The sequence below is a fragment of the Zalophus californianus genome, chromosome 2 (genome assembly GCF_009762305.2).
Source record: "Zalophus californianus isolate mZalCal1 chromosome 2, mZalCal1.pri.v2, whole genome shotgun sequence".
NCBI classification, from domain to species: Eukaryota; Metazoa; Chordata; class Mammalia; order Carnivora; family Otariidae; genus Zalophus; species Zalophus californianus.
This window is the reverse complement of record NC_045596.1, coordinates 89,482,828-89,495,180: the sequence shown is the minus strand read 5'-3', so window position 1 is coordinate 89,495,180 and position 12,353 is coordinate 89,482,828. Positions and strand designations below refer to the sequence as shown.

The window sequence follows — 12,353 nt, the reverse complement described above, 5'->3', positions numbered from 1 at the left end:
AAATTCACACTACTAATCTCATGAGGATCCATCATGCTGCCCAGGCCCCCAATCGATGTTCATCATCCAGTCACTGTTTCTTAGCTATTGCAAACTTTTTCTTGCTCCTAAATCCTCCAGCATCTCCTTCCCACTTAACTTTGTTGATAACCTTGTTTCCTAATTCCCTGAGAAAATAGAAGCAATCAGAATACAGCTTCCATACACTCCCGCCACCAGATCTGATAATCTACTCACCTCTGTACCCTCCTCTCCTCCTGTTACAAGGGATCAATTGTCCCCTCACTTGTGCAATTGAGCTAATTAATCTCTCTGCCTTGCTCAAGGCATTGTTCTTGCCATTGCCTCCCAATCCCATATCAGTGATTTTTCCTCCTTCCTGGATAATTCTATTGGCATAAAATGAAGCCATATCTTCCATCTTAAACAACAACAGCAGCATCCTTGACCCCATACTTTTTCCCAGACACCATTGCATTTGTTTACTACCACTGCCCTACACAGCAAACCTCATAGAAAGAGTTGTCCACAGTCACCAAAGTACTGTTTTCTCATTCTCTCTTGAATCTAACAAGGCGTTCATCTCTACCACTCTGCTGGAAACATTTTTGTCAGGGTCACTGATTATCTTCACCATGACAAATTTAGTAGTCAGGGTTCAGTTCAAATTTTACTGGACTATATTCAACACACTTGATCGCTCCCTTCTTGAAGCCACTTTCTCGGCTTATATAACTTTCAAGATTCTCCTCCTACCTCATTGGCCTCTCCTCAGCCTTGTTAGTTCTTTTTCTTCTTCATGGTCTGTACATGTTGGAATGCTCGAAGGCTCAGTCCTTGGGCTTATTTTCTTCCTTATTTTCATTTACTCAGTAGGTGATCTCATATAATTTCATGGTTTTATATATTATCTATATCTCAAAGGCTCCCAAATTTATGCGTCTATCCTGGACTTCTATGAATTCTAGTCTTGTATATCCAACTTTCTACTCAACATCTCCACATGGGTGTTTCATGGACCTCTCAGACTTAACATGTCTGAAACCAGTTCCTGAGCCTCTGCTCTCCAAAGCTGCTCCTCTCGCAGCCTTTCCCCATCAGGAAATGATATCTCCATTCCTTTAGTTGTCCTAGGCAAACCTTGGAGTCATTCCTGACTCCTCTTTTTTCTCACACTGCCCCCCCCCATTCAATCTGTCTGCAAATCTGGCAGTTACTTGAACACCCTATCTCCGCCTTACTGGGCACTCCACTTGCTGTTCCTTTTTCCCCTTTTCCTCTGGTTGGACAGTCCTTCTGTGACCACCCTATAAAAGGGTACCCTCCCACTGAATGGCTCTTACAGCCTCCTTATCCTCGTATATTTTGCTTCTTAGCTGTTATCACCACCTGCCACATTCTTTATAAACATTCTCTTAGAGTCTTACCTCTCCCAAGAAGAATGATAGCAGGGACTTGGTTTTATTCACTATATTCCTAGTACCCAAAGAATGCCTGGCACCCTGGATGTGCTTAACAAATGTTAACTGAATAAGTAAACACTCAGCCTTACTCTTCCCACACCCATCACATGCCCAGCAAACTTCAGAGTCCCTTGAGATTCAGGGCATGGAATACCTCCATTTTCTGCCTCTTAATATCCTAATGTATCTGTATCTACCCTCACTTTCTCCTCTTCTCAGACAAAATGATGCCCCAGCTCCTGACCCTTATTCTCTGACGCCACTTCCTTTGTGTTCTCTTACATATTTATTTTGCTTTACAAGCTGTTTCTTTTTTTTTTTTAAGATGTGATTTATTTATTTGACAGAGAGAGACACAGCGAGAGAGGGAACACAAGCAGGGGGAGTGGGAGAGGGAGAAGCAGGCTTCCCGCGGAGCAGGGAGCCCGATGTGGGGCTCGATGTGGGGCTCGATCCCAGGACCCTGGGATCATGACCTGAGCCGAAGGCAGACGCTTAACGACTGAGCCACCCAGGCGCCCCTACAACCTGTTTCTTTTTCTCTTAGCTAAGTTTTCTGTCAGTTTGCAAACATTTTCAAATCTTTCTCACTTTCCCACAAAAACAAAGGAAAAAACTGTTCCTCAGCCCTGTGTCCCTTTTAGCTAATTTCCTATTTCTTTTCTTCCCTTCACACACAGTTACTCAAAAGAATTGTCTACACAGGTTGGCAAATTGTTGGTATACATATTTTCTACTTTTTACCCTTTGCTGGTTAATCCCAATACCTTTCCCAATCAGAACCTTCTTGTAAGCCATTATTCCAGGCAGCCATTAATAATCTATCACACTCAGCACTTCAAATGACACCTGCTTGCCATCTAAGGAGCTTGTTCTTGTCTTAATTTTCTCACCTCATTCAATTACGGTAAAGATTCTGACTTCCCATTGATTAAACACAATGGACTCTTTGTGGTCCTCATTTTAATTTCCCTTTTTGAAATTCTCTCCAATCTTGACTTCTATAACTCTAGTTGTTGTTATTTTTAATTCTTTTCCTCCTGTTTCCTTTCTGGGACACTGTTCCTCTCTTGTTCTTGAAATGTTTCTATTTCTCTACCCAGGGGTGTATTTCTCTTTTCCTGGGGTGAATGATTCACTGAAGAATTGATGGATAGACTTAAGGAGGTTTCTTTTGTGTGTGTGTGTATGTGTAAAATTTTAAGTGTTTCATGTATGGATATTTCTTACAGCAACAATAACTTTTAGTCAATTCAAAACAGGGTTACGAATCACTGCTTCATGCTTCCCTGGGGGAATCTCTTCCAAACCCATGGTTTCAGCCACCAGCATGATGCAAGTGAGAGCACAAAAGGGTTCAAGTCAGACCCATGTTCATATTCCAGCTTCACCTTTTAGAAGCTGTGTGATTTTGGGTACCCCAACCTCTCTACAACTTGGATAGTTCAGTGACAAAATGATGGAAGTAATCCCTAATTTGTAGGATTATTGTAACAGAAGTGTCATTTATAATACTCTTGGTGCCTTATGATAGTCTGTAAGTGGTAGTTATTACGATGCAGCTCCAGACATCTTGGATCTTAAGGCACATGATCTTCTCAATTTATAGAACCTCTTCTCCCCAGTTTTAAAATAAGTTTTCATACTTAGGGTTCTTTCTCACTGGAGCAATAAGCATTATGTGACTCAGGCATTATGAACTTATTGACTCCATTAGCACTCGTGTTAATGCAAAACATCTAGAATAGGCAGCTGCAGAGAGCACCGTTACGTCCATCTTTTGTACAGTATTTAGAAAATTGGAATTGGGCACTGACGTAAATTTAATAAGCCTGACAGATGTTTATAAATTCGTTTCCAGTATTTATCTGGAATAATCAAAATAGCACACTTTTAAAGATGTTAATAAACATCTTTTTATTTTGGAGAAACCAAATGATAAGATACAATGCAATAAAAATTGGCAAGGCAGTAAAAATTGTCTTTGCATTCTTCAAAAAGCATGTGTTTTTAAAACTATAGAAGCTGAGCAGGTGTTTCTCCTCACATATATTCTGTATATTTATTGTGTCCTACTAAACATGTTTGTAAAACTTGTCATTTATTTACACCTTGATAGCCCTTCCTGATTCCATGCCAGTTGGCAAAAAGACTTGGATATGTATTATGTTTTAGAAGTTTGTTACAAACACTGATAGCCTAAAGCATGTTCTTCAAATGACTCCATGAAATAACACAGCTAAATCCCCAAACCTTTGCAAAATAGCAAAGGTTCTAACAAACTTGGCCTAATAGGGATCCCTATAGTATGTGGATCCATGCCTTCTGTCATCAGGTGACTGACTCTGGAACTCTCCTGCCCCCTTCCCTATTCCTAGTCTACTCCTAAAAGGGATGTGGGACATACACTGAAAGTGAATTCTAAACCTTTAATTATTGAATTTTGAAGAATAGTTTTAATAATTTTGCAACATTCTTCCAAGTGATTAAAAACAGCCTGAATTGGGAGAAGTTGGAAAATGGAATTCAAAATTACTGGCCTAGATCTTTGAATAAAATAATTTAGTTTGGAAAAAATTTAACAACCTAATTAAGATTCTGTTTAAAAGTTTTCTGCAGTGAATTAGGTATTGTGTGATAAATATTTTTATAATCAAGACATGGGGCTAGTAACATTTTGAAAAGTGTAGAAAACTCTAAAGATGGAAATAATTACCCGTAAGTCCACCACCCAGAATTATACATTTTCCTCTCTTCCTCCTCCCATCTCTCTTTTCCTTTCTTTCTTTCTCTTTCTCTTTCTTTCTTTCTTTCTTTCTTCTTCTTTCTTCTTTCTTTCTTCTCCTACCTTCCTTCCTTTCTTCTCTTCATAGAGATAGATTTACAAATATATGACAATAAATACATATGTATTCACATGTAAAATTATATCCTAAAAATGTATAATCTGTATTTTATATACCACAATATAAGTAAATAAAATATATAAGTTCATAACTGGAATAACACTGAATTTTCAGTGTTGTATCATAAGGAAATAATATATATTTATAAGTAGTAAATATAAAATAAAAATAAAATATAAAAAATATAAACATCTATATATTTATAAATATAGAAATATGTAAGCAAAAATCCAAATCAACCTCAGTAGAATGGTAGGCATCTAATAAATTCTAACATTATAAATTAATGCAGAGTCTTTATCTTTCTTGTATTTAGTGTGTGAAATTTTTAATGACAAAACATGCACATGATAAAATTCTTTACTTTTCTATGTTCTCATTATGAACATCTAATCTTCAGAAAGAAAAGATAAATATGGTATTGTGTTAGAAAATATAATAATGGTTTTTAATTATTGTGAGGATTTGTTAATCTGTATATGAGTAAATCTTTAAGTAAGTTATGTTATTTAATTATGAAAGGCAAATATCATGGAAGAAATCTTCCATTTTTTAAAAAGATTTATTTATTTATTTATTTGAAAGAAAGAAAGAGAGAGAGCACCCACATAAGTAGGGTGAGGGACAGAGGGAGAAAAATCTCAAGCAGACTCCCTGCTGAGTGCAGAGCCTGACGTGGGGCTCGATCTCACAGCGCATGAGATCATGACCTAAGCTGAAATCACCAGTTGGACACTTAGTCAGGCACTGAGCCAGCCAGGCACCCCAAAACCTTCCATTTTGAATCAATTTTTGTTTTCTTTATATTGAACCCAACAGTACCATCTCCATCTTTGCTCTCACTCTTTCTCTCAAATTTTAGAAAAGATATACCCACCAAGCTTGAGACAATAGCTTTTTTTTCCTCTGGAGTAGAATATGGCTTTTCTTTCCCAAAATTAAAACCACCATGGATTAAGTAATTTTTAAAAGAAAACCTTAAACTGAAATACTCTTATCTAAGTAGTATTATGTGAATGTTGCTAAAGTAAGAATTATTAATATCTATCCTGTAGGGTAACACAACAGGCAGTATAAATTCTGAATAATGTTTATTTCAGCCAAGCGTGTAAGTCCTTGGAAGCATGAGCTGCTTATACAGACATTGAGAGATTATGCAGATCTTTGCAAAGTCATTTTTTAATTAATACACATAATCTATAACACTTTATTTCTTCAATTGCTTTTCTCTATAATATATCATTTGCATGTTAATTTGTTTTTAAAATTAATAGACACTTTTTATCTAAATTTGAATTAGCAGAATGAATTGTTGGTATTGGTTTTATATGCTACTATGAATTGCCATGCTATATTTGTATAGCATTTTATAATTTACAAGTAACTGAATTTAATATTTTCACATGAATTGGATATGGAGGCTTAATCAAACTAGGGAGTGATTTTTCTTCAGGATGGAACTCTCATGACTTTTGTTCAGTGGCATGTGTATAGGTATGTACATCCTCCTCTGAGGTCTCTGCCAGCTTCTGTCTTAGTTCCATCTCTATTATCTGGATAAGATTCCATTGAGGGGAAAGATTTCTTCTTTGACATAGATGTGTTTATTCTGCAGTGATGAGAAGCAAAGAGACTATTAGATTGAGAAGGATCATTTTAAAAATATAATCCTGTAGTGTAAGAATAGCAGACATACTAGTAGTTCCTTAAAGGTACTAGACACCATCTTTGGACCAGTCAAAATAGTCTAGCCTTTTAGCAATTTAATAATTGTTTCTGAAGTACCTTATTACTTGGGCACTGGGATACTGGAGATGAAATGTCAACAAATTCACCATGTGGTGAGGATGGGCAAGATTCCTCTTCCTGGTACTGCAAGGGTAGAGTGAGTGTATCTGTTCCACTTAGTGGCACAGACTCTAGGTCAGCCTGAGATTCTTAAAAGGTTGAGGAATCCCACCAAGATGGCTTAATGCTAGGATCTATTGGTCCTCAAAACATCCTGCCACCAGGACGATCCTGTTGCCACTCAGAGTTCCTATGATGTTCTAAAGCTTTACCCGGATGCCTACTTTAGATGCTATTTTCACCTGAAAAGAAAAATAAAATTGACATCCGAATGTGTGGATTTGAGACTTTTCAAGAGATAATGAAGTTACAGTAATCATCTTCCAATGATCTTTTTAGACAGTAAGGGTTCCAAAATGCAAAACCTAGAAATTATTATTTTGAAGTATTGTCTTTCAATTCAAGGGAATGGAATGAATCTGCATCTGAGGGTACTAAATGTAGTAGCAAGCTTGGGATTGATAAGGATGAGTTTCTAAGTTATTGAAGTAATTTCTTTCTAATTACCTTGAAGCAGAGGTAACACCTTTTAGAGCTGCATGAACAGTACTAATATTCCCTCAAGTTTTTGTAAATCAGAGTGTTTTTATTTCAGAATTTATCACAATAAAGATGTATGTGGGTCTGTTATCCTAATTAGTATTTCAAAGTAAGATTGTACTTTGAAAGTACAAATTTGTGTGCCTAGATGTGCATGTGTTAATGGAAAAACGGCATTTTCCCATCTGAAAAGGAGTGACACAGATTTACCATCCATAAAAAAATATCATGTAGTGAAACTAATTGCCTCAGTCAGAAATCTAAATGGCTTTGTCGATTTAGCGAAGGATGTTAGCACTTTCTGGCAGCCATAATTGTGATAACAGCCTAACCGAACGGTTAATATGGCTCTTTAATTGCCTAAAGTAACAATACGTACTCAAGTGATAGGTCATCTCATTTATCAGGCTCCATTGTGGTTTATTTGCCTCACAAAACTTTCAACTTCCTTTGAACACTTTTCTGTCAGGCATCAGCTACTGGCTGATTGTTTTCTACCATGCTGTTCTGATTACCACTTTTTAAAGTCACTCCTCCTGCTGTTTCTTTTTCTTCACGCTGGTGCCTTAGCTGCCTGGAGGGCATTGCATCGAGCTGTTGACATACAGTAAAGCAGTGACTCACGGCACTCAGCATTCTCCACCTTTGCATCTATTTTTCAAACTTCAGTATTTCTGTGATTTAACCCTTGGGGTGGCTCTTGATTATCCTAGATTTGAGTTTTAGAAACAGCTTGGTGATTTGCTTGGGAAAAGCATCCTTTTAAGGAATTCCATTTTTAAAAATTCAACGTAAGTTGTGTTATGTAAGCCTTGATAACTATTCATTAGGAGTGTGTTTTAGAAAACCAAAAAAAATTAACTTTCACAGTTGATTACTAATAAGGTTCACTACCCGTAAATTAGAATAGACTAGAAAAATACCCACAGATGAATGAGAATACTTGGATTTCGCAATGAACTACTCAGAAGCAACTTACAGGAATTCTGAGATATTTCTTTTGGTGATCTGTCTGTGAAGAAGTCTTCATGGCCAGTGTCCTCAATCACCAGGGAGTTTCTGAGATGCTGTTCACTTTTGGGCTCTTGTCCAGTCTCCTTCTATGCTCTGCACTCCCATAGGGGAAGCTGGCACTGCCATGCCCACTGAAACCTGTCCTCTGATCACTTTTCCTCCTTTATCCAGATAGCTCTATTGGGAAGACTAAGAGACTCCAGCCATTAGACTGTTTCCTTACAATGTTCTAGGCGTCTGCTGGGGAATCTTTGTTACATCCCACGGAGTGAGAAGATTTGATGTAGGCAGTCCTGGAATCTTGTGTAACATTTGTAAGCCTTGCGCTGTGTAATCCACGTTTTAGGGAGAGTTATCAAATTTGTCACGTTATATGCATCGTTTTGGGGGGATGCCTGTCTACCAACCCACTTCCATCCCTCCTTTTCATGTTCCCCACCCTACACACACACACACGCACACACATGCACACACACACACACACACACTCACTCATGCACACCATAGACAGTTGAAGTTCATATCACATATTACAGTAGTCTGAGTTTCCTGGTACTATATAATTTATAATGCCTATATAAAAGTCAACTTTTTAATCTTACTGTCACTTATGGTTTGTTTTCACCACCACTAACATAAAGTCCAGAACATGTGTATTTGTCTATAGTAACATATAAATATATGTGTACATTGTACTAAAATCTTTTGTTCAGTGCAATGGCAGGAATGCCACATTTTTTAAAAGATTTTATTTATTGGGGTGCCTGGGTGGCTCAGTCATTAAGGGTCTGCCTTTGGCTCAGGTCATGATTCCAGGGTCCTGGGATCAAGCCCCGCATCGGGCTCTCTGCTCAGCGGGAAGCCTGCTTCTCCCTCTCCCACCACTGCCCCCGCTCGTGTTCCCTCTCTCGCTGTCTCTCTCTGTCAAATAAATAAATAAAACCGTTTTTTAAAAAAAAGATTTTATTTATTTATTTAAAGGAGAGAGAGCATGAGCAAAGTGGGGAGGGGCAGAGGGAGAAGCAGACTGCCCAATGAGCAGGGAGCCCAATGTGGGGCTTGATCCCAGGACCTCAGGACTATGACCTGAGCCAAAGGCAGACACTTAACCCACCGAGCCACCCAGGTGCCCCAGGAAGGCCACATTTTAAAGACAGGAAAAGTCTGTCATCTGTAGAACAATCGTAGGAATCAAACGATCTCAGCAATGATGCTAAACTCTATTCTTTTGTCAAAAGTATTTCTGATTTTAGACAATCCTACCTTTGGGTTTTCACAAAAAAAAAACAACTTATAAAAGATGTAATGTATTCTGGGTTTCTTTGAAAGATGCATGTTCACATTTCTGAGTTTGCATTAGTTTGAAATTTCAGGAAGATCAGAAGCTTAAAGCATCCAGAGAGAGAGGCAGAGTACAAGTGGGAGTGGGCACGTATTGTAATCTCGTCCATTACATGGATCTGGGAAGTTCTGCATTCGCATGTGGGTGGAGAGCCTTGCCTTTGTAGGTTCCCCATGTTTAGTGCTAATTTTAGGTTGTCTGTTACCCTCAAGAACTTTGGCTGACCTGGTTTGTGCACAGGTATCAGTTACCAGACTGGGTGGCTGCTTGTTCTAGGTCTGCATCTCCAAGCAGAGATTCACACTGTTGCTTGCAGTCCAGGAGTGGTTGGGAAGTTTAGAGCATCCACTCAGTTGAAGGGTGCTCTGATACCATTGTGGATCTGAGCAAGTCTGTTGTACAACTGGGAGAGGCAGAATGACCTGGTAGAAAATGCATGAACATTGGCATCAGATTTGGGTTTAAAATCTGGCTTTTCCACCTATAGGCTGTGTGACTATTAGTTTATTTCTATGAGCCTCAGTTTCTTCATTTGTAAAATGCAGAGCAGTCATAGGGAATAAATGGACTAATATGTCCAAAAGTGCCCGGTACTTGGAAAGTTCTACCACTATAATACAGGAGTGGTGTGAGTAGCATCCACAGTAACTGGTTTAGCTTCCTTTCCTGGCTTGATTAGGTAAAACCTGGCTAACCACATTTTCAGACAAAGCTCTTAAAAATCATCTATTCTATCCCCAGTCAGAGAATAAGTACCTAGAGAAATTCCAAGCCTGGAGAGGGTCTGAGAAAGAGAGAGAAAGGAGAGGGAGGGAGGGAGAGAGAAGGAGAGTGTTCTTTGGGAGTTGTATTAGTTCTGTGCTTTTCCATATTGATACTTAGTGGCATACAGCTGGTACAATGAGACTGTACACTATTAATTTATTTTTAAAGATTCCTTAACTCAGTGTACACTTTTTCTTTCATCTCATCTTATATGAAACACAATTAGAGGTTTTAAGAAGGCGATATGTAATCAATGCTTTTATTCACAGGTGATTTTCCTTGAGAGGCATTTACAGTTATGCTGCTTTGAAATTTTCATCAGCTTAAACAACAAGAAAGTGACAGTCAAATTGAATTAAATTGTCCAGTGATTCCATGATCTATTGACCAAGTGAGGAGTGATGATGCACTTTAATTGAGCCTAAGGCTTCTTATATTCTTTTAAAATGCCCTTAGGTTGGATTGTACAGAGTAAAAGATAGGTATTTATTTTCAAAATTGACTTAAGGTATTATTGAAACAATGAGAAATCCAAAGACTCCGGGAATTCTAAAACTAAAAATATCTGCCTCATTTTTTCTTGTCACTGTGCTCTTTGAATAGTAACTCATAGTAATAGTCTGTGCTAGAAGGCCCTCCATTGAAGTAACCCATTCATTACGATAACGTAGTTCACGTTTTCCTTCTTTTTCTCCAATTTAACTCTAGAGCATACTAAAGCCCTTGAGTCATTTTGGAGTTAACATATAATAGACCATGATAGCAAGACTTCAGATAAATCGCATAGAATAAAAATATTAAGATATAATATGATTTTTTAAAACCACAATGTAAAATTTGTCAGTAGTTAGTATTATCTTCAAAAACATTTTGTAAAGATTTTCAGAACTAGATTAAGTTTTGCTAGTGAAATAATCACTTAAAAAGGCAATTTTGTAATTGTTTTTCTTTTTTCTTTTTTTCTTTTCAATTTCAGGGTCAACCTGGTCCTCACGTAAGTGAATTCTTTTCCTAACAAATTAATTTCAATTTAGGATTTCCTCAATGTGGAGATTTTTCTGCAATTTTTTTCAATGGCTATAAAAAAGCTATGAACCAGTAATCATGACACCACACAGTAGACCAAATATTTCCCAGGAGTAAAGCTCTGGGGCCTCTCCAGGGTTGTGTGAGCCACATCAGCTGTTGGGCCAGATGGCAAGTTTAACAATGTACTATCATACAAAGCAGAACTCTTTAACTGATCTGAAACAGTGCCACAGGACTTTAATGTAAGATAAAATGACTTAGTGGATGTCGGGTATGAACTGGTTTGCGTTAGGTACTGATTAATCATGTACTAATAATGTTGCCGTAAATCCACACAGACTCTGATTATTGAGACTGTGATCATACCAGTGACTTTTGATTCATTACAGACAGATACTGAATTTGATCTACATTTTCAATATAAACCAACTGCTGAAGACATGATTTATAATTAAATGTGAATGCAGTCAACAGAAAAATCTTTAGAGCTATAAATCATATTGAAGAAAATGAGGAAATTTGAGGAAGGGGAAGAATGTGTAGGAAGATGAAAGTCCAAAAGAAGGGAGTTGTCAGAAATGAAGAGTCGGTAAAAAACAACACACTCAATATTAATACTGATTGTGGTCTGTAGGAAGCTATGGAGAAGGGAAAGCCATTATTAATGTTTTACCTTTAACACCATGGTACCCATGAATAACATAGCTATTTATTGAGTTCCTCTTACGTCTCTTTCCCCTTGATATGCCAAATGCCTTGGATTATTTTGTAAATAAATAATTTTCATGATATCTTTGTGGATCAATATCCAAATTGTTTGTTGTGGGCTAATTCTCATACTAGACCATGAGAATATTATTATAGTTTTTATGAGCTCCGTGTCTAAGGCTATCCAGCAAAACAAAAAACCCCATGTACTCTCATACCACACTCATGAGAAAAAGTTTGGTGTGTAATTAGTTTATATTCATATCAGAGAATACTCTTATTATTTGTGATTTCCACTCTTATTTTCTAAGTTGGCTCAATTATTGGAGGGAAAAAGTCCCAGAAAAGAAAGTTGTAGCTTATTTCCTAAATTTGAAACTGCTGCATTATAATGGGATGAAGTCAAAGTAAAAGGTGCTCTGCATGCTTTATTTTATTAATGCTTAAAACAGCCCTGGAAAGAACCATCTCACACACACACACACACACACACACACACACACACACACACACACCGAATCAGAAGAGATCCATGGACTCACCTGGGGTGACACCATAAAACTAGGGGCAGAAATAAAGTATGTCTGTAAAAACCTCTACCCCTGTAGCACTCAGCTCTCAAGAGAAGGCAAAAAGGTAAAATAACAGGGGATAGAAGGAGTTGGGGTGCTGGTTTTGAGATTATTATAATCTGTAACACATTTTAAGTATTAATAGGACCTCTGTCTTAGCTGGGAT

General features: G+C 37.6%; 1 protein-coding gene across 10 annotated transcripts in view; it reads left to right on the top strand.

Annotated features, from left to right (window-relative positions):
• Positions 1-12,353, top strand: part of COL25A1 (collagen type XXV alpha 1 chain) — a 461,773-nt gene that overhangs the window by 266,423 nt on the left and 182,997 nt on the right. For 9 of the 10 annotated variants that reach the window (XM_027599874.2, XM_027599867.2, XM_027599873.2 and 6 more), the window contains exon 5: positions 10,855-10,872. The exons of the other annotated variant lie outside the window; for it this stretch is intronic. In XM_027599874.2, the coding sequence (XP_027455675.1) occupies positions 10,855-10,872 (18 nt within the window). The remainder of the gene's footprint in view (positions 1-10,854; positions 10,873-12,353) is intronic. 10 annotated transcript variants of the gene reach the window in all.